Source organism: Penaeus chinensis, chromosome 2 (assembly GCF_019202785.1).
Source record: "Penaeus chinensis breed Huanghai No. 1 chromosome 2, ASM1920278v2, whole genome shotgun sequence".
In the NCBI taxonomy this organism is placed as follows: Eukaryota; Metazoa; Arthropoda; class Malacostraca; order Decapoda; family Penaeidae; genus Penaeus; species Penaeus chinensis.
In genome coordinates, this window is record NC_061820.1 from 18,664,111 (window position 1) to 18,688,564 (window position 24,454).

At 40.4% G+C, this 24,454-nt stretch overlaps 1 protein-coding gene across 3 annotated transcripts in view; it reads right to left on the reverse strand.

Moving 5' to 3' along the window:
* Window positions 1-24,454, reverse strand: part of LOC125031842 (probable arginine--tRNA ligase, mitochondrial) — a 98,656-nt gene that overhangs the window by 37,251 nt on the left and 36,951 nt on the right. Inside the window, exons 1-2 of one of the 3 annotated variants that reach the window (XM_047622828.1) lie at window positions 23,186-23,492; window positions 6,975-7,063 (exon numbers count right to left, since the gene is read on the reverse strand). The exons of 1 other annotated variant lie outside the window; for it this stretch is intronic. Coding sequence is in view for 1 of the 2 variants with exons in the window: in XM_047622820.1 (XP_047478776.1) it covers window positions 6,975-7,063 (89 nt within the window). In the remaining variant the exon portion in view is untranslated. Of the gene's footprint in view, window positions 1-6,974; window positions 7,064-23,185; window positions 23,493-24,454 lie in introns of those variants that run through there. One more of the 3 variants, XM_047622820.1, reaches the window with a different exon arrangement.

Here is a 24,454-nt window from a genome sequence, read left to right on the forward strand (position 1 = left end):
AGTACCATCATATTGCAAAGAAAAAAACATTTGGACAAGAATTCCATATTTGGCTAAATAGGCAAGTACTTATGCTTCAGACACATAGAGGCAAGTAAGCCTGAACTTAATTCTAACCGTGTACATCTCAGGCAAGTCGTGGTAACCATGGGTGTGCAAAGTGTGCATGATTTATTGGTATGGCAGGGCACAGGATTCCTTCATTTACGGCCATGAGCTTGGCTTATAACTAACTTGTGGTGATAACCGTGAAAGCCTATATAATGCATGGTGTTTGCAATGCATTGCCATTAGCTGCAACTGGAGAGACTACCATTAGTTACACGCTATATATTCACCAAACCTTAAAACTAACGAAGCTGAAATTCCAGCATAACTCAGGACAAGATATCAAGATGATGTCATGAATGCAGTTTGGGTTCAGCTATAAGTCATTGGGATGGCATTTAGTACAATTCATAATCCCAGAGTGAATACCATGTAAAGTGGTCAGGTGGATAGTTTAGAAGTTAGTCAGGTAATCAAAAGTGTGTGTTAATGAGTGGGTAATTAGCATGGTAAGCATAAGAAAAAATAGCAATATTACAAATAACACAATGATACATATGTTCACAAAATATATTTGAAGATGCAAGTAGTAATGAAGTAATTACTAATGGACATACCATATAAGGAAGTTGATCGGCAATTTAAAAATTTGCAAACAATAAACATTAATAGTATACAAAGGAACAACCGAACATAACAATAATGAATAAACTTGAACATAATTATTTGTTCTGTGAGAAAATAAGATTTACTAAACTGTACAATATGTGGTCAAAAATGATAATTCACAGTAAAAAATAAAAAAAAACACCTAATAACACAATATATCAATTACGGAATGGTTAGGGCTGGGGAATGTGTAAAGTGAGGGTGTGTGTCACATAATGTGTAACTTAACTTGTTTGTTGTGTTCTAAAATAATGTTTTGTATTATAGTCTGTAGTGTGTGCTCACTGAGTGGCATGTACTATGAATTTGAAAGAAGGCAATTCATATGTAAGGTGTGGGTGGGTATAGCAAGGTCTGGTTAATCTGGCACTAATAGGCACACTTAAATTCAATAGTAGTATAGAAATATTGGTGGTGCTGAGTACAACGACAGTTCCATGAATGTGCTGATGGGGGTTTCATAAAAAATTGGTGAGGCAGGTGGGCCGGACTGACAAAGGTGACGGTATAGAGTGTGGGAACATATTGTTAAGCAACTTCATCAGGAGGGTAGCACAGGTATGTATGGTCAGTATGAAGTAATTGGGCAGACATAATGTGGGTAAGTGTAGATCAGAAGACAACTTGGTAGTGGTGGCTGGATGTTAAGGGAGGCGAGAAGGTACTTCAACTGGAGTTCCTTGTTGGCAGATAGCATGGAACAGTAACAGGCATCAGCGAGGAGCGTGGCTTCACCAGATATCAACAAGATATCTGTCTGAGGGAACGTGTCCTTTTATGCGATGGCTCCCTTCGTGGGCAAATGCTTAATTATGTCATAGAAGTGCCAAAAGAGAATGCAGAGCAGGAAACATGCATCTGCTCAAGGAGGAAATGTAGCTGCTGGGGACAGAGGTGTGAAATGTACATTTACTTTGTTCTGTGTTGTTTATAAATGTCATTTAAGGGGACCATCCCTCAAAGGGGAGGTGGTAGGGAAAAAATAGTGAGTGAAGGGGGGTAATTTTTAAAAATATAAATAAAATCAAAACGGGGGATTTTTTTTTTTAATCTGCCTTAGTTTCCCCCAAAATATTTCCTTGTTTTTTTTTTTTTTTTAGATAAACATTTTGCATTTTTATTGATTTTCAATAATTTGCCCCCCACAAAAAGAAAAGAAAAGAAAAAATCAGGACCAAAATTTAAAAAAGCTCATGTTAATCTCTGCAAATTTTGATAAGCTTTCAGCAGATACTAACAAAATTTAAATAGAATAAGAACTGTTTGCAAATAGCAGTACAGGAGGTCTTTTTTTTTTCTTTCTTTTTTTTTACAAAGGAGAAAAGATGGGAAAAGTTTCAGTTCTTTTTTTGTTAATTTCCTTCAATCAGTTTTTATCATCTAATTGCCAAAGAAACTGAATTCATTTATCTTTCAAATGATGCTTACTCCATGAAGATATGATGATTGGTTCCCAAGTTATACATATTTTTAAAAAGTCACCCCTCCAAAAAGTAGATAAATTCAATTTGAGAACATGACCCAATCCAGAAACAAGGTTATCATGAGTATCAGACCTTTTATATTAATGTTTTCATACATGTACAAGTGTTAATAAGTTTGTGCATGTCTGTATGGATGTAAATGTCCACATAGGGACATATGGGAAGTATAAGAAAATACAGGTATTGTGAAAGGCAGATCGATATACACACTTCATAGAGGATGTAGTAACGAAACACTCACTAGTACGGTACAATATGCAGGTGAAAACAATAGACAACGAAAATTGTAGCAGTAAATATGAATAACGGGAGAAAACCAAACATACCAATACAGAGTTATTTTTTCTGGGAGAACGACGAGTTTGAACATGCCATATCAAACTTATGTAGCATTATTCGGACAGTGTATTTGGCAGTGCGTGACCTTGTTCTATAATATGACAGAATTTGGTCTGCTATGTCCACACCGCCCATGCTTTCATTATATGCTTCAATGACCCTTGAGTTCAGAAACTATTTTGTCTTCTTACACCATCTCTGGCAATGTGCTGTTGGCTCTATGCCATGCTGATTGGATGCTTCCAAAATTGCTTTCTTATCATAACATGCAGTCTACGAGAATCCTCTGCCTGTAACTCTTCAGTTCTTTTTCGGTTTTGTGCTTACAAGGTTTTGGCACAAGATTTGTTTAAAGTTTGCCACTGGCACCCATCCCAAAATCGGTCATAATTTCAAGAAGGCAAGGTGTGGTGAAGAACCTGTTGCAGTAAAATGAGGTTTCTTGGGGTACAGAATTCATGAATCTTGGGACTCCAGCCTCACTAATGGTCAGATTGTTGAAACCTTCAACCCTTAAGTTTGTTCTAGTCACAGAACTCACGAGCTGTTCTTTACCCTGATACAACAAAATGGAATCAATTTAATTTGATTCCATTTGTTATAATGGATATTTTTAGTGTGACATGCTGTCTGTTTCATTTTGCTTCTAAATTATCACCTGTGTGCAAGGAATGGCCAAGGTTACCATCCACTGGCGGCGAGAGATTTGAACGCAAGTCAGCAAGATTTCTAGATGAGATTGCTTCCGCTGCAGTATACAGCACAAACTGGAATACTTGACTGTAATTTCTATCCCTGTGGAACACAAGCACTCTGCTTACTAAGAGCTTTCTTACTGCTGAGTTACATCCTGTTGATAATATTTTTTTGTTACATCTGGATTTCTCTTAACCTTCAGTTCAGGATGAAGGTTCTACAGGCACCACCTCTTCTTCCTCTTCCTCCTTCTCCTCTGAGTCATTGTCTTCATTGTTTCAGTTGGTAAATTCATAAGGCCACTCATCCTCTGAAAGGACTTCTGCATCAGAATCGTCTAATACTAGTATGATATCAGAATCTGAAAAAAATACTGATGAGTCTGGTTTGTGTAAAATATTTTCTTATCACCTACAAAACAACATGATAATGATATGTTTGAGAAAATTAAGTAAAATAATAGGATATAATGACTAAATACCTCTAATATATATTCTGAAGTAACAAACATATTATGTATATTGAAATTACAATAAAGAATACACAATGCATGAAGTTGGGGCAAGTAAACTACATAGAGCCTCAGCCCTGTGTGGTACTTCCAGTGTGTCATACATGACCCACACCTCATGCAAGGTCACTGTTAAAAGCTTGTTGTCAACCTCCCATTCCACCTTGAAATTGACGGACTACCACCGAGTTGCCCTTGTCAGAAGGCAAAATGGTGACATCTTCCCTACGCCTGGGAATAGAAGGGTTCTTGGACACCCTAGGTTATCGCTCTACTAATCACTTCTCCATATGAAGGAAGCCTATGCATAGTGGTATGTACATACACTTTTTCTTGTACCATTCTTTCCATGTAATTAGAGATGTTGCTGTTCCTCTGCGCCTTCTGCATCTATGACCCTATTACCTGGATGGAAAGATCGACTTCCTTTCATCTTCAGACCTGAAGATGGTATCCAAGTGGATTTCGAAACTGTAGTCTCATTTTCAATAAATCTAATTTTTGCATTGTGGGTTTTTGTACCATACATATACACACACACACACATACACACACATATATATTTAATATATACATATCTATATCTATATATATAATCAAACATACATACATACATGCATAAAACAAAAAAAAAAACTTGTGTACAACCGCGGCGGCGACGCGCCAGAGCATATAGCCTTGCAGTGGACGCCCGCGCCCGGTGTCTAGACGTTGCCAGAAATCATCAGTCTTTATGATACCCAGCCCCATTGGGGTTCTACACCATTCTATGAAATCTCATAATTCTGTGTTGGTGAACTGTGGCCTTCCATCAGTCCATAGGTGAAGGGGAACTTCCCTGAAGTATCTGCACAAGGCCCTAATAGTGTTAGGGGCAATGATATTACCTTTACAGGGTATGACGATAGGCCACCCTAAGAATCGGTATACAATGAAGAAGAAGGGCTTTCCTGTAACTGCAAAGAAGTCAGCTGAGAAAGACTCACAGGGGCTCAATGGGGTTCCTGCTGCTGACAGGGCTGGAACACCTATCAAGAATAGTAGGCTTGGATACTGCTAGCGATGTCAATACAAGGCCAGAAGACTGCCTCATCCATCACCTTGTAGACTCTACACCACTTTGACTATCATGTAGGTGGATGAGAGTGTGACGGCGGAGAGCAGCAGGGATTACAACTCTTATTTTGTACAAGACAAAGTCACCATCAGCTCCAGAATGGGAACAAACAGGTATGAAAGTCGTATCTATTGAACAGGAATACTGAAGTCATATGATTCAGAAGGCAAGTGTACAAAGGGTCTGCTCTTGCTACAGCCTGAAAATCTTGAAGTCCTGTTGGAATCCTGCTGTGAGGACTCATCTGAAAAGATGGCACAGCATTCACTGTCACGACAGTCTTGAGGTGGCATCAGCACTGACATATAAGAGTTTATCCTCTCGTGTAGGGTGGTTGATTGGGGATCTAGAAAGGGTATATGGAATTTGGAGTTGCTTACCAGTACACCACACAGAAGTGTAGAAATAAGGTGAAATCTTTTCTTTCAGTTGCTGGAAGTGGGGTTTCTCCACATCCAAATAATTGTAGTTCAGAATTAGGACAAGTGGGTGATGATCGTCATAATGGTAAAATTCTGGAGACCCAGCGAATACATCTGACTCTAACAGCCACCATTTCCAGTGAAATGGTGGCGTAGCGAGTCTCAGTGAGGAAATGGGAGCCATATTGGATTAAAGCCATTAAGACAAGAGGCATCAGTCAGGAGAATGGCTGGCAGATCTGGGTCGAGGAAGGCAAGCTGGTTGACAAGACCCATGAATGAGGAGAGGTCTGTCAAAATGGCAGGGGTTGGTAAGTCCTTAATGACACTGACTTTGAGATGTCATCACCTGAGAGTGTGTATCCACAATAATACACTGAAACTTTTCCTTGTTAAGAGTGATGCTGAACTTGCAACACCTGGTAAACATTTTTTGAATATGCTGAAGATGTTGGCAACTTTAACACAATTCTGGACTTCTTGTAGGCCATAGCACCACCAAGGTAAAAGGCGTTACCAGTGCCTACAAAGCCCATCGGTCCTCTACAATGTTGGAACCGACATATGGTGTAATATACAAAATCAGGTGTTGATCCTCTTCTGCAAGCTCCATCTGCCATTGTCCACAAAGGTTATCAAGAGTAGGGAAGAAACGAGCCTTTGGGTTCACACTGCAGATGGCATCAGAAAGCGTAAGTGATACGTGGACTTGGCTGTTCAGCTTTGAGAGTTCAATAGTGATGTGTACACCAGTGTCCTTGCCTACAATTACTGGAAATCCACTGCTGGTTTAATGATTCCCCGCGGTGCCATGGAACCCAATTCTTTACCTTCCTCTGGAATGCATAGGGAGTCTGACAGGGTGTGTTTGACATGTCCTTAAATTCTTGTAGAAAGTATTCCTTAGCTGCTGAAAGTGATTCAAGGCAACACCTTGAATCCTGTTTACATGCTTCACCTCGAAAACTGGCTTGGGGAATGCTGAAGATATGATAAACAACTCTTGCCAGTACCTATATGAAAGTAAAGGAGTCTGGACACCTTCGAAAAGGGCATGAAAGTCTGCTGAGGGTGAGGGTTGCCTGGAGCATACCCAGAATAGGTGCTCAATCAAGTGATCTCAAGTAATCACTGAGAGACAAATGCCTGAGGGATAGGGGACGATTCCTCTGTCCTTTTATAGTACTGTTTACACTGATCTTAGTCTAATTGGTAGCAATTTCTTTGGTAATATTTATATAGAGTATTAGCAGTAAAAATCGCCAGTAACAAGGGGTGTAAGGAATTCATAGTATTATTTCATCACATCTTGCAGCAAGCCAAAACTCCATTAAATGACTAAAAAGTTTTTAGAGTAGGTTTACCACGAAGATAGTAAAAAGAAAAAAAGAATTCGGTGGTATATCCACCACAGGGTATGTTAAATGATTTTTGTAATTACGGTAAACAGCAATATTTTGACAATTAGGACAAGGTAAAAACGGTATAAGCATTCATATTTTTTTTATTTTCATCACTTATATAATCAACATGTAAATTTAACTTTTTGTCAATTTGATCTTTCTCATACTAGGCTTATTATGGCTGATCATGTATCATACTTTTATTTGAGCTACTACTTACCATTTAACTAAACAACCAAATTTATATTAATATGGGCAATACAGAGGTTATTGATCACTTCTCACCTGTAAGGTTCACTGTGTAAAAGACCTTCTTCCTGTAGTGACTTCAATGATACACTGAACTCTGCCTCTCTCCTACTTCCCGGATCAATCTGTAGAAATATTTTTGCTATTACAACATTCATGGTCGTTCACAGATCTTGTCTCTATTTCTTCCGTTACTGGGAACAATAATTCTAAATATTTATATAAAAAATGATAATAAAAACATAACATAAAGAAACTCAAGACCAAAAACTTCATATCACAATTATTTCCATTTCATATGCTGACGCAGTACTTTGATAGGTATATAACCAAATTTTCACCATGCTTGACCTTCTTCCTACAACCTTCCCACCCCATGTGAAACTTCCACTCCTTCCTCCCCAAACTTTATTGTGCATGTCATATTAGGCTTAGCATGCCTCAGCATATCTGCCAAGTCATAGTTGGCTTACAATTACCTTTGGACTACACTATTTACACCATTATCTATTCAACACCATTAACACCATCAATATCAAATTCTTTTATATCATTCGCTCTCTCTTGTTACTCTTCTTTGTTACAATTGCACTTATTATTAGTATTAGCATAGCTATTGTAATTATCAGTATTATCATTAGTAGTAGTAGAATTGTTATCAATACTATATAGTGTTCTTGTCATTGTACCTTTACCTCCCGCAGGAGAGGGTGTGTCTGGGGGGTCTTTAGTGTGCCTGCCTTACGGTGTGCAGAGTTTCCATTCTATTGCTAGGGACTGGTATGGCTAGACCATCTGATGACTGCCACTCTAGTTTTTTTTTCTCATAGGAATGAAGAGACAGGTAGGAGCCCCTCCCTTTCGAAGGCCCTCAGCTTGATTCTGTCTAATTAGCTTCTACTAGGCAGAACCCTATTTACCTGTCCCGCCACAGGAACCGCCTCGATAGGTAGTTGGTAGTTCCTCGCTTCTCAGGGTATCATGTCTTCATACTGCCACACACAGCTGGCAAAAGAGGCTTGATCACCCTGGTCAGAGCAACAATCCCCTGCTCCACAATAGCTGATGCACCGCACTGTACAGACGATGTTGAATCTCTTGCTGTTGAGATTCACCTGGCCTGGGGGCCCCTCAAACTGTACAATGTGTACAGCCAGCCAAGCTGTAGGAGCTTAGACATCAGCCAGGTCTGTGCTACTGCAACACATGACCGAGTGATCAAAAGTGGAGACTAATGCAAACCACCCTATCCTGGCTCCCTGCAAGGCACTGGATGCGGCTGGCCATCACATAGCCAATGTGCTTGAGAAAATCCCAGAGATTGCTCTTCTCAATACCCAAGAGCCAACACATGTCAGAGGAAGAGCCTAGACCTCATCTTAGCCACTGCGACTCTGGTGGAGAGAATTAGCTGGTGTGTCGACGAGACTGTCACAAGTGACCACTATGGCACTGTTACTACCCTCATGGATGCTGGCCCAACCCAAATGCCAGACCCAAATCCAAGATGGAAAACAGACAAGGCCAACTGGCAGGTGTTTCAGAACGCCTTGGCCCATTACCTGAAATGCAATGAACCCGTACAAAGTGAAAATGTGGAAGTGATTGAAACCAAACTTATCAATGCCATAAATCAAGCAGCCTCACTGACCATGCCTATAACTCGGCCTGGGTTAAGGAGTCACAAAAACACCTGGTACTTTAATGACAAGATTAAGGAGGTCAACCACAGAATAAACATGTGCCGAAAACAATTCCTAAGGCAAAGAACCCCTGACAACCTAGTCCTCCTAAAGGAGACTGTCAGGAATGCCAAGGAAACTGCCAACTGAGTCAGGCAGGAAAAGTGGCTAGAATGGTGTGAGTCCTTCGACCACCAAACCACCCTTTCAGAGCTAGGGCCATGGGTCAGGCGAGGTACCAGCCCCTCAGCCCCTAGGTGCACACATCATGACTCTCAATCAGAGGCAAACAGACTGGCGTCTGAGTTCTCTGCGAGAACAAGCAGCAACAGTCTGCCAGCCGAACCAGACAGACTTGCTCATATCAGAGAAAGGACAGCCGAACCTGGTAACTCAGCTGTTATCTTTTCTCTGAGGGAACAAACCTACAAAAAAAAAAAAGAAAAAAAAAAAAAACCTACAAAATCAGCTTTAACACAGCCCTGGGTTCTGATGAGATCTCATATCCCATCATTTCCCACCTAGGCCTAGCAGTTGAACTTGCACTCTTGCAACTCATCAACAAGTCCTGGGAAACCCACTCTACCCAGAACTGGAAGAGGGCTACCATAGTTCCCATCCTAAAACCAAAGGAGCCAGGGAAGTACTGCCCTATCTCTCTCCTCAGCTGTCTGACCAAGACGGCCGAGAGGATGGTACTAAACCCAATCCAATGGGACCCCCACATGAACACCTCCATGGGTTCACAAGGGGCATGAGCACAGCACACAGCACAGCCACGCTCTTAAGCACAATCAGCACTGGCACTTTTGTAGTATTCTTAGACATGGAGAAGGCTTTTGAATTAGCAAGTCCACTTGCCATTCAGGAGAGCCTGATCCAGAAGGGAATCAGAGGAAAGCTCTTGGCTTGGATAGGTGACTACTTCAGGAACAGAACAGAGTCAGATTCCAAGGTCACCTATCACAGCACATGTCACAAGAAAATAGAGTGTTGTAGGACAGGACTAAAGATATCTGCAGTCAAATCAAAAGCCATGGATCTGAGACACAATGTTCATAGCACAAGTCTGAAAATCCAGGAAATGGACTTGGAATAGGTCCAGGACTTCCAATACCTTGGGGTAAGGATTGACCGGACCTTCTCCTTCCAGAAGGAGGTCATGTACCTAGTTGACCAAACCAAAACAAGACTGTCTGTTATGAGAGTAATGACTGGGAGACTCATAGGAGCCAGACACAAAGTACTAAGATCATTCTATGTACATGCTGCCCGGCCTATTGAGGACTATGCCTCTGTTGCTCTGATTGCGACAAAGAAAAAATATAAAGACAAATTGAAGACAGTTCAAAATGAAGTTGCCAGGATCATTCTGGGTGCCCTAAGGTGGACAAAAGTCCTCAACCTCCTTATGGAGGACTCATGAATTGATCTAATGGCAGAATAATTCCTGTCAAAGACCATCCAGGCTCCCAGGAACACAAGCCTAAGAAAAAAATAGTCAGACGCCTAGAACAAGACAGCGAGCTCTTTGCAAACAACCCCCGGCTATCTCACACAGCCAGGGTGTTGATACACTATCAGCTCAAAGAACAGCTACTTGCTAAGGGTATGGACTCACCCCCACCCTAACTTTATTGAAGCCCTGCCGTGGGTACAAACCCTGATAGAGTTTTCTATTACGAGCCTGGCAATGTGAAAGAATCAATACCCCACACCTAGTCTAAAGGCAGAAGCCAAAAGGGTCATTGCAGCCATCACTCCTCCTGGTAGTAGAACATACTTCACAGATGGATCAGTTGATCCCTTGTTTGTCAGAAAACAAAATGAGACAGCCATAAAAAGCTGACTCAGGCCGGGCCTTATATGGAAGGCCTGGGCATAGCTAGATATTCGCAAATCTCGAAGTAAGAACCGAGCTCAGCATTCCCTGATCCTCCAGCAGAGTAAGATAACAGCAGCAGCACACAAGGACTGCTCATTCCTTAGGGAACTCCCCTCTCCAACTTCAGCCTCCAACACCCAGCCATGCCTGTGGGCATTCACACCCACACCATCACTCCCCAAAGAGATAAGACACCAATCTAAATAGTAGATGCAACAATAACATACTATTATACTGGTGACCTCCGGAGTGACATGTCACAGTATATCGCTCGTTCAATTAGCTCACTCCCTGGAGGGGGAGTGCCTGTAGCAGCACGACCCCGCTACCTGAAGCTCAACGTAGTTTCCTAGGTTGGGTCACACCAGGTCCACCGCATTGGACAGTTGGCTCCCCTTGTTCCCTACGTACTTACACAGCGCACGGAACCGAGATCAGCATTTCCTGATCCTCCAGCAGAGCAAGACAACAGCAGCAGCAAACAAGGACTGCCTAGTCCTTAGCTGACTGGGGAGCCTGCCGGCTCCTCCGTAGATCTCCAATTTCAGCCTCCAACACCCAGCCATACCTGTGTGCACTCATATCCACACAATCACTCCCCAAAGAGATAGGACACCAGTCCAAATAGTAGAAGGAACACCATCTACTATAATAGGAATTTCTGGGTAAACCCCAGGCAATTGTGTGATTCGTGATGATACCCAAAGGGAATGTCAAGAACGCTCATCACAGATTCTCAGAATAGTGTGGGTTGGTTATAGATTTTCTTGTCTAATTCAGTTCACCTCATTTCCTTTGGCAATTTGGGTATAGGGAAGTCTAATGTAATCTGGCAAGTTTAAGCTAGACCTGGCTTCTTCGGTATATCAGAATTTTGCAGTGAATCCGAAATATAAATTAAGGGGAGCGTGTGGGGGGGTATTTTTGATGAATATTTTTAATTCCTCGAAATTCACTTTATGGGCTCATCATACCAGGGATACAATGGGGTGTCACGTGGCGAGGTTAGTTTTTTTAAATTTAAATCCTCGCGCGGTCTGGCGGCCCTTTAAATATCTGGTAGTGTTGCCATACAGAGCACTGCATACATGAATCAGTGCTTTTATGTCCGTAATTTTTGCAATAGAGGATATTTTTTTTCATGAATTGCGACACTTGGCATCTCTTCGAGTGTGGGTGGTGGTGTCTGGCAGGCAGGCAGAGCGTCGCTGCGTCAGTGCCCACACAAACCTTGAAAGGAAAGGTACGCCACTTCTCCCCCACGTGGAATACACTGAACTCTTTATTTTCTATATTCCTCGCAAGTTGCTATAGTTCTTTGATCACCATGGGGAGGAAAGGAAGACACCACAAGGCTAGGAGTCGCAACCTGTTGCTGGGGAGGCAAAAATTAGCGCAAGTGATTAGTGATCCTCCCTCCCTTGCCACCACCACCACTCCTCCGACAAGGAGGGGGGACCAGGTGCCAAAATATGGGACACAACAACTGTAAATGCAATGCTAATTGCACTAAGATGTTGTGGTTACACAGGGTTAGAGTTACATTGACATTCATTACCAATACATTGTCATCGGAGAGCAGAATCGATGGGCGATCGATAAATTTAGTTTTCCTTCGTTTTCTCAAAACAGGGCCACACGCGCATTTATTTGATATTGTTATTTATGGACCTAGCACAAACATGAAGATAGCATTGGAAAGAGAAACAAATTAGCTATAAATGCTAGTGATCAGAATCTGGATAAACATCATCAAAATTTTTATATAAATGTTCTAAGTTTAAACTTAAAAAAAAAAAAAAAAAGTAATCTCTAGGAATACACTTATTTTGTATGCCCGTTCCAGTGGTGTTTTTATTTTTAAGCTATCTAAACTCTAAATATGCTTTTTTTTCAATTTCAAAATTTTGAAATTTTTGAAAAAAAAAATTCATAAAATTGTACATGATGTTCCTACTCAAGGTACACATCACCTGTGAGAAAATGGTGATCCTCTGATAATATCTTAGAACATGGCAGACGCTCCCCTTAAACAGAATCGTGGATTGCTTGAAACGCGATTTTGTATAAATTTAATGAATATAATGTTAGCTTCTTCACCATATCATTGTGCACAGGGATGCGAGATATAACTTGGGGTTGTGTAAATCGCCTAATGGATATGCGTTGCAACATACAATAGTAAGTAAAATTGAAGATATTCGTTCAGAAGGCAAATTTTTTGCGAATCATGTGCATATGTCCATCATCATTCACTTATCAATCACACCCTTTTCACCCCCCAGAAATCGCAGGCATGTTCTGGGTAAATCCGAAGCGATTGAGTAATTTGTGATAGTTAGATACCTAAAGGTTATTGTGTGATTCACAGAATAGAGTGGGTTATTTATAGATTTTCCCATCTTGTTCAGTTCACTTCATTTGCGTTGGCAATTTCGGTCTAAGGACCCCCCATCGATGAAGTCAAACGTAGTCTGACATGTTTAAGCTAGACCTGGTTCCCTCGGTATATCATAATTTTGTAGCGAATCCGAAATGTGCATTAAACAGAATCGTTGATTGCATAGTACATTTCTGACCCGGGAAGATTTGCTTGTAAATAATTGTTCATATTACCGTTCAATCATTAAATGTTGAATTTAATGTGGTAGTTGAAATAATTTAGTATTTATGTAATGTTCTACTTATAGCATTATTGTCAAAATGAAAGTTAATTTTTGTGCTTGTGATTTATTCTCTGTGAGCTCACTCTCACTTTCATTCTACTCTCGCTCATTTTACACTCACTCCTCCACGCAAACTAAAGGACACTGAAGCATTTTCATTAGCAGGGTCTGTTACTGTTGTAGTTGTAGGCATATAAATTAATGAGCATCTCTTTTGCCTGCAATTTGGCAGTTGTGATGAGTGACACTATGAATATCAATTCACTTTTCTTATTTTGCATGCATTTCATGCACTGTTTGACGAAAAATGGTTCAAGTAAATCTTCGCGTATTGCTGTTGTTTCCATTATATTCTCAGGTCAATCTGACGGTTTATAGCTCAAGCACATCCTTTGCAGACTGCTACTTAGTCTCCCTCTATTTTCTTCTTTATTTTTGTGAAACAAAACGAGAAAAAGAAGTAAAGTCTAACATTAAAAACTGATCTAGTTCACCGATATCGGACTAGGCACAAAAGGATGCTGTGGGAGGTGCGTCAATGGATTTCAACGGGAAGCCATCCATCAAGTGGAGGACCAGTTGCCCCAGGATACTGTGGAAGAGCGCCCCCTGCCTGGTCACGTAGATCCAGTCAAACTCCATGAACTTATTAGTGAAGGTATCAGCTGCCCTATGATGCTGGAAAGGGCACTGCAGGCCCAGACGCCCGTACATCCAGATGAAGGTTCCGAGGACGTCTGGATAAGCATGCCCCTGACAAGGACTTGTACAAGACCTACAGGGAAATGTTGATGTATACACAACCAGGATAGACCTGGACGAGGATTACAAAGAAGTCTAGACGAATCCGAAGTATAGGAGGACCTGTATGAGGCCTTGAAGGATGTGTGAGCATTTAGGATGGATAGATTCACCAAGGACTAAGAAGAAGAGGAAGAGGACAAGGACAAACAGCCACAAAGATGGACCTAGAACAGTGCACGTGAGAACGAGATTTGTGTACCCCTTTAGCTCAAGATCACGTCTGTTGACTAATTTCTAAATCAAGCATCTGCCATGTAGGTTCTATGTCGGGTCAGCATAATCATCCTGGCAGCAGCCTACATGACGATTATAGCTGACCCTATTTGACCCTTGAATTCGCCTCCAGAAGCCACTGTGTCAAGACCATAGTTTCAATTACTCGTGTTGTACTCTTTATCAATATAGAGTCAAGCTGTATACCATTATCACTGTCCTGCCAGTCATTGATTTGAGGCAGCCATAGCCTCTTACAGAGTATGTGTGTGATATATAAATATCATATACTTTAAATTATATATATATATAAACACATTTATAGATATATAATACATATATTTATATATATGTTATATAATATATATAATGCATACGCATATAGGATGTACATATATTATATATATACATATATATATTTATTTATATATATATATATATTATATAATATATATAATGCATACACATATAGGCTGTACATATATTACATATATTACATATATTACATATATAAAATATATATAATATAATATATATATTATGTAACATATATAATATATAATATACAATATATATCATATATATATAAAAATATATAAGTATATATACATATAAGTATTTAAGTATATCTACATATATATGTGTATATATATAGTATACATAAATATATACATATATATTACATACATGTAGAAAAGGTATGAATGAGAATGAATATCTTCACAATACAAGAAATGTATTTAACCGGTTTCGATTATATCTTCGTCAGAAATACATATATCAAGGGAATTACAGAGTATATATATATATATATATATATATATATATATATATATATATATATATATATATATCAGACATGAGCTGACGAACCACCTGACGACTGTGACCTCCCACTCGTTGTCCGTATAATTGTTGCCGCACCCTTGGATAGTTTGAATGTACCCGACGCTGTGTTGATGTTATTCTCCGTTGATGTTATTCTACTCTCCGCCTTCTGAGGTTGATGTAAAATCCCTCTTCACCAATGTACCCACAGACGGAATAGTCCGAGCAGTAGAGAGGGTCACCAGCTCCATGACAGATGCAGAACTTCCACTGCCGAGACATCACTTCGTTCGCCTGGTGAAGTTATGCGTGGACTTCGGCTACTTCGAATTTGCTGGGGAAGAATACCAGCAGATAAGTGGTCTTGACATGGGTTCCCCCCTGAGTGCAGTCATGACCTGCCTGTTCGTGGAGACGCAGATAATGTCATCGTCATTGTCCCCAGAAGGTCGTGCTTACAACATACACTGACGCGACTTAACTCCGTCCACGAGAAAATCCAGTTCACCGTGGAGGAAGAGGATCAGAAATTACCTTTCCTGGACACTCTGATCCATCGGGGTGACAACGGCCTACTTTTCTCTGTATACAGGAAGCCTACAAATAAAAATGATTATATCCATTACTACTCCGCCCACAGAAACAAAACAAAATCTGGCGTTATAATCGGCTTCTTCCTCAGAGCACTGAGTATCCGACTTTCTTGAGGACGAGGTTGCCTATATAATTAATTCCTGCATGAAACATAAAAATTCCCCTAGGCTTCCTACTAAACCTCAGAAAGAAGGCGGAGAGTATACTTATAAGATCAAACCCTGCACCTTCTAATAATTTTCTCGTATTACCGGCGTGTAACATTACCCAGGCGATCAGCAGATATTTTGGCAATATAATGAGAATCGAGAGCACATCCGGGAAAAAAGATACATGATATGATAGAGGACAAGAAGCAGCCCGAAAGCAACCCTAACAGTGCTGTATATCGAATACCCTGCAGCAGATGCGATACAGTACTTTGGTGAGACAGCCCGTGGTTTCAGCACCAGGATCAGCGAACATCGACCTGACTTCCGTCACCATAGGACTTCCAACGCCATGGTGGTACATATAGATGAAGCTGGACATCTACACAATTGGAAGGAAACGAAAATAGTCCATGGAGAACTGAACAGGCAGAAAAGAAAAATTATGGAAGCTGCATACATCGCGACGGAGAATAACATCAACACAGCGTCGGGTAGATTCAAACTATCCAAGGTCGCGGAAGCAATCATACGGACAACGAGTGGGAGGTCACAGTCCTCGGGTGGTTCGTCAACTCATGTCTGTTAAATATATATATCCTGTAATTCCTTCATGTATGTATTTCTGACGAAGATATAATCGAAACCAATAAATTATACATTCAAGGGCAGTATATGACGCACTGGTGAATTTGTGTGGTCAAACACAACAATTGGCGATGAACATGGGATTACCTTAAAGGATTTATTACAACAATAAATTATACATTCCAGGTCCGTATATGAAGTATTGATGAATTTATATGTTAAACACAACAATTAACGATGAAGAACAAAAAACGACTCTATGCAGAGCCAGGAAGCCAGAAAATTAGGATAAGAGCTATAATACAGCTGCCATGATACATCATCACCCAGATATTTCTCAACAAAATTGCATAAAGTGAGAGAAATTGAAAAAGATTGACGTCAGTTTTTGAAACATTCCTAGAACTGACAGGAGCAGAAGCAGATGATCGTAGGAAAAAGCTGGTATTCTTAAATGCTGCAGGAATCAAGGTACACGATGTATTTTGTGATTTGCCGATTTTGTTCACCATTACTACCTTGTCAGGCACTCAATGCACATTTTATTCGTGAATGAAATGTCTGTTCTGAAGAAAAAATATATCTTTTATAGTGGCATGGAAGCAGTAATAAGTATTTCTTTACATAGGTTAAGACCTATTAAGTAATTTCTTCATATAGAGTATTGAAAATAGCGGGTAGAATGGAAGCTACAGATGAACTAGCACATAATATAACTGCCTCGCCAAAAAGGCAGGTACATAAATTAAAAACTGAAGTAAGCAACCATGTGAAGAGAAAAGAAATAACACCTGAAAGGCAAGGGAGTACACAACATTCATGGCACACATTATATAAGCCTTGGGAACGACAGTACACTAAATTCAGAGGTCTTTGTTTGGTCACCAATGGTTAGACCGCATTCATTTAAATTAGGGGAAAAAAATAAGATTTCCAATATTAAGGCAAGGAAAACCATGAAGCAATATTTGAGCCAGTTCAGTCGCATATTCACGGAAGAATCGGGAACAGTGAAAAATGCCAAGGTTACACTCATATCAAAACCTCATGCAAAACCTAAGTTCTTTGCTCCAAGACAGATTCCTTATGCTCTGGGAGCAGCAGTGGATCAGATCTGGAGAAGGATTATGGGAGAAAGTAACATTCAGCCAAATAAAGTGGGAGGGTTAGGTTATGTGGTGATTACAAAGTTATTGTAAACCTAAGCCTACATGTAGCTCAGCATCCTTTACCCAATCTCCAAGATATGTTAGCTGCATTAGATCAGTGCAGTGTATTTTCTAAAATTGATTTGAGAAATGCATTCCAAGAATTTGAGATGGACTAAAAGTCACAAGAATATTGCACATTAAATAATCCAATGGGACTATATAAGCCAAAGAGACTGTCTAACGGTATAGCATCTACTACTACAATTTGGCAACAAACCATGGATAAGATCTTTAATGTACTACCCGGTGTATTTTGTTTTGTAGATGACATCTTGGTAGATGGTAAAAATGAGAGAGTACCAAGGCGGGTTAATGGCAGTACTATACCATATCAAGAAGAATATAATGAAGATCCATAAGGATGTCTTTTCCAGTTATCCTCTCTTGAGTATTTAGGGTTTGGGTTACACAAAGATGGAATCCACTACACTAATGATAAAGTAAGAGCAGTAAAGGCACCTAAGGTTCCAAAAAATATAAAAGAGTTAGTGTTTAATGGGTCTAATAACTTTTTATGGTCAATTCGTAAAGGATTTGGCTACTATTCCAAGCCCACTGTATAGACTGACGGCTAAGGATGTCGAATGGGATTGGACAAAGGACTGCCAGAAGTCATTTGATAGAATTATGCAGGTAATGATCTCAAGATCATTTCTGACTCATTACAACCAAGATTTACCTGTTAGTAGTAACGAATCACAGGTAGGCTTAGGTGCTGTGTTAGTTCATACTATGGAGGACTGCACTAAGAAACTTATTGCATATGCTTCTAAATGACTCATATAACGAAGCTCTAGCTTTAGTATATGGAGTAAAGAAGTCTCACATGTATCTTTATGGTAAGAAACAGTTCACATCAGTTACTGATCATAAACCAATGCTGAATATCACGGTTCTTAAATGCGGATTAGCAAAAGTAGCTGCTAGATTAGAAAGATGGTCAGTAGTAATTGATGCATATACCTACGTCCTGGAGTATAGGTCTACCACGGACATGGAGAATGCATATGCATTATCTCGTTTACCAGGTTACGGTACCCAATGTTCAGGAGGTAGCTTGTGTTATGCTGACAGATGCGCATCAACTACCCATTACTTCCCAACATATATAATAAATAACCATGTGTGTATGTGTATATATATATATGTATGTATGTATATAATATATACATGTTTATAAGTATAAATATATATACATATATAATTTATAACTATATAAATATTTTATATTATATATATTATATATATACAATTCATATATATGCATATCTATATAATAAAATGTATATGTATATATGTATAAATATATACATTATATAGAATATATATATATTCATAAACCTATATATATATACATACATTACATACACACACACACACACACACACACACATATATATATATATATATATATATGCATACATACATACATGCTATATAAATGTATATAAGTGTGTGTGTGTGTGTGTGTGTGTGTGTGTGTGTGTGTGTGTGTGTGTGTGTGTGTGTGTGTGTGTGTGTGCATGCAAACATATATATATATATATACATATATTTTTCGAAATACATATATTTTTATATATTTATATACATGTGTATATACATATGTATGTGTATGTATGTATTTATATATATACATATATATGTATGTATTTATATATACATATATATGTATCTATGTGTATAAAAATCCTCCCTGACCTGGCCTCGAACCTAGGTCACTCCGGGTATGAGACCGGAGGGCCAGTACTAAACCAACCATGCCACACGACCCACTAAAAGGAGTGTGCAACTAGGATCTAACTAGATTCCAGCGCAAAACTCCGCCGGTTCTTTAGAGAATTAAAGAGAATCCGCTCCCTGACTTGACTGAATTCACTACCCAGAGCCAATCATTTTGTTGTGCCCTCGCTTACAGTGTCTTTTGCAAGCTTCTTAGCTATAAACGTTTGACCCAAAATTGACAAAGTGACACACAGACAGCTCTGTCAAGCCACCGTGGTCCACCGCGATCTTGGACAGGATAATCTGTGTCACTGATCCTTATCACCGGTCGTTGATTGACCCACAGGCCCTGAAAGATTGTATAGCCACAGCTATCATCATCTCCATTCAGAGCCCAGTAGTCATCCACTCTTTGACCTCTTTCTCTGCCACTGTTTACTTCCCTCTCTTCCTGTACTATTCCTGGGCCTACGAGAGTCCCTGCGACTCTGGGGAAGGTGAGCAGCCCTAGTCCCCATGTAGCAGTTCAGGACCAGGGAGCATTACCACATACAAAACTTCGAGTCTCCAGAGGAGCCGGAAAACTTCGCCGGTTCTTCCTCTTGAGAGGGTCAGGCTACGGGATCTGGGAGAACCGTAGGTCTCCATAATTCTGCAACTACAGCGTGTAGGGCTAGGGCTAGGTCCCTGAAAAAGGTCTCCACTAACCAGAGCAAAAACACTCACATGACCTCTACAGCCCCTTCTAAGAAGTGCTGTAGTAATTCTAATCTTCCTTTGGGTCAGCGGCATAGATCATGCCATCCACCACTACCTCATGTCCTAATAAGGATTAGGATTAAGCTTACCAATGGGCGACCCTCCTCCTCAAAGAGGGAAGCTCTCCTGCAAGCCGAATGCTAAGAGTTATTATCACCCACGACCACTGAGTCATCATCTTGGACCACTGAGTCATCATCTGCCAAGATGATGACTCAGTGGTCGTGGTCGTGATCCAGTGGTGAAAACCAAAGGATCTGAATCTCTAATACCACCAAAACTGAATGCTGACTTAACATTAGTTCTTAAACAACTCGACAGAGAACTGGTAAAGGAATCACCAAACAGCATGAAAGAGGGACTGGAGAGAAAACTACCAGGAACAAAAATTGGTAACATCTTCATAATGAACAGATACCTTATGAAGATACAGTTCTCTGACCACCAAACAACAGCTAATGTACAAGAAAAGGACTTTATTATTTCACATTTATGTAAGTCCCAGACAAATAGAACTGATATGGACATTACAAATCCAACTGCTTACACAAAGAAAAGAAACTGAAACTATGTTCAGAATGCGGCTCAAACACTCACAACTACAGAGACTGAAGATCGGACATAAAAAGGTGTCTGAATTGCAGCAAGGGTCACTGAACCATTCATAATTCATAATTCATGTCCACCCAGGAAGGATGCCATGAAAAATCCCCCCCCCCCCCAAAAAAAAAAAAAAAGAAGAGGAACAGAAAGAAATACCAATTAAAAGGGTAGCTGAAAAAATGACCAAACTGACAACTGCTGCCATCAAAATGCATGGTTCTGACCACTCATGAAAGAAATGAAGAAGAAAGAAAGAAATGTAGGGATCATGACCGCATTGATACATACAAACCATATCATGGAGCCAGATCTTGGTTTTAGACATCACATAAAAAAGAGTGGTAAAAAAGAACAATTTCCCAGACCTCGACCTTAAGAACGGAGATTCCTGGGGGTTCTTCAAAGTTCTTCCACGAAAAATACTGATCACCTTAACAGAAACCACACAATCCACAGTTTCACCACGCCACACCTTCCCTCCACAACCAGATCTAGGCTAACAGGATGAGCCAGAGACTGAAGTTCTTGCCACACCACAGTGGAAACCAACAGCAGCACCAACACCAACTCCCACACCTACACAATCACCTGCACGACCATGCACACTCAAAACAGACAGTACAAGCAGTCACCACAGCACCCAGAACCACAACAAACACAGTCAGTCAAATTCAAAACAACATATGTACACCACAGACACACAGACAACCTTAAGGCGAGGTTCCATATATAAGGATAAGTCCGATATGCGAAGCTGAGCTTCGCCCGGGCTATGCCAATGAGGGGAGCCCGGCCTGGGTCGACTAATGTCGACTCGCTAACGTGTGTCAGCTGGTGCTGACTCGGCTTTTGTCCTTACCCGCCGTGGTGCCCAGCCACAGCTGTAACCTCCAGGCGACAATTGCAACTTCTCGCGCCTGGGCGGGGTGCGAACCGCCGACCCCTCGGATGAGAGGCCGGCACGTTACCACTGTACGAGCCCGGAGGCTCGAGGTTCCGTTGACTTTCTTTATGCGCGGGCCCCGATCCATTTCCGTCAGCCCTGCCAGACGTAGTGTTTCAACTGCGGAAACAGCCTCCATGCCAGCCCAAACATACCCAAGGATTGACTACGAGGTAGCACGGAGCACAAAGATAGTTTCCTTTATTTCGCCGTAGTTTTATGTATGATGGCTTTTAACTTTGTGAATAATGAGGAAGGAATACCAAAGTGATCATGAGTTAAGGCATAGAAAAAAATAAATGACCCGATTGCCATAATTATCCTAGTGAAAGAACAGCCACTGGAGGACGGTCGCGGGATTTGCAAATTTCAAACATGAAGGTGATTTTTTATAATCGTTACTAGTTGCATCTTATGAAACCTCACTTTGAGAAGGATACTCAGCTGAGAAAGTCAATTCCTGCAGACCATTGATTGGCATTAACACTTCGATATCTAACAAGAGGTTAGTATTAAATAGCATATTAGTTTTCATATTTTGTCATGATTTTGCTGGTGTCCTTTTGTTGTTTATGTGATGTCTAATTATTTGTAAATGAAATCAGATAAAGATTTAGTTATCTGCATATCTCAAGAATATTGATACTCCTATGAAATAATAATAATACTTGTAAGTAGACTCAACAGAAACTAGTACAATGTGCAGTGAAACAAGTTTCAGGAATACGAAATTTGTTCTTGTGATTAAAATAAGTCCCCTCTTTACAGTAAAATTTCTTAATTGATTATTTTCCTGTGTGTAAAAGTTCTTTTTGGTTCCAGATATTGCTGCAGGAGAATGGCTTTAGATCATTAGAAAAAATATGTAGGCAGAAAGCAACACTGATTTTATTTTCTATTTGTTGTAGTTATATTATTGACATTTTTTGCTCATTGGTATTATAAAGTTATTGTTGAATTTACATGTATTTATACATATACATGTATGCATATATACTATATATATATATATATATATATATATATATATATATATATATATTTATATATATAAATATATATATATATATGCATAGATATAAATACACACACACACACACACATATACGTACGTGTTGTCAGGGTTCGTTTCAAGGAATCAGAGCGGTCAGAGGAAACATACACAAGGTTTTAATGCTAAAGGGCACTATTTACACTAAACACAACAGGATATCTACAAAACAGAAGAGAGAGGATCCAGCGGAGCAGGCGAGGTCACATGGCGGAAGGAAGCACACACGTCAAAGTCACGGGACAATTACTGAAATTTGGACTGGTGTTCCATTTAAGTGTCCCGCCGATGTATAGCCCGATACCCTCGTTCCCCACACGGTGAGATAATTTTCAGAGAACCACAACTGCGAGATATCCACACCGAGGCTCCGAGGTCCTACATTCAGCGGTGATGTGGCCCCAGAGCCTGCCCTTCCGTCAGCCACACTCTTCGCTCCTCCGGCGCGTCTTCGGCAGGCAGCTCCTCCGGCAGACCGGTACCCACCAGATCCCTTGGCGGGTATCCCAGGCTAGCTGGTCGTTCGGACGCATATCATGCACTCACCAGCTATTCTTCCGGCGCGTCCCTGGCAGACAGCTCTTCCGACGCGTCCCTAGCAGACAGCTCCTCCGGCACGTCCTCGGCAGGCAACTCCTCCGGTGCGTCCTCGGCAGGCAGCCCCTCCGGCGCGTCTTCGGCAGGCAGCTCCTCAGACAAACCAATGCCCACCGGATTCTTGGGCGGGTATCCAAGCTAGCTGGTCGTTCGGGCGCACATCCTGCACCCACCAGCTGTTTCTCCGGCGCGTCCTTGTCAGGCAGCTCCTCCGGCAGTCCGATGCCCACTATATCCTTGAGCGGGCATCTCACGCCAACTGGTCGTTCGGGTGCACATCCCGCACTCACCAGTTACACAAGCGGATATGCAAGGGCGGTCAGCTCCTCTGACTTCAGTGCCGCTGCAGTCGGTTCCTCTGGCGTGTATTTCGACGTCGGCCGAGGCTTCCTCGACCGTGCCTGCTACATCTGCCGACGGTCGTGAGCAATCTCGCAGTTGTGACACGTATATTTATATACATACATATATACATACATATATATATATATACGTATCTATATAGATACACACATATATATACATATGTGTGTGTATATATGTATATATATATATATATATATATATATATATATATATACGTGTATATATATATATATATATATATATATATATATACGTGTATATATATATATATATATATATATATATATATATATATACGTGTATATATATATATATATATATATATATATATATATATACGTGTATATATATATATATATATATATATATATATATATATATATATATATATATGTATATATATACACAACCACACATATATACACACACACAGATATGTACATATATATACACATATGTATAAATGTGTAAGCTGTGTTGCACTAGGCAACACAGCTTTCGCCCACACAGAGGGACTGAGAGCGCAATCACCCTCGCTTATGAGGAGATCACTCTCAGTCTCGCAAATAAGCACCAAACCAACATCATAATGTGAGCTAAATGCCTGGGGTAAGGGAAAGGCCACCGATCCATACACACACGTGTGTGTGAATCGAGGGATGTTTCCCACCCGAAAAAAAACTCAAAACTGTATGTTTTTCGTTTAAGTTTACCTTTGCACATCAACACACTAAACTCATAATTTATTAGAAGCCAATTCCTCTACTTACTACCTGGGTGAAAAAGGCCTCTGGACCGTACAATGAGTGTGTCCGGTTCGAAGGATGCTTTGCATGCGCAGAGAGTAACGGT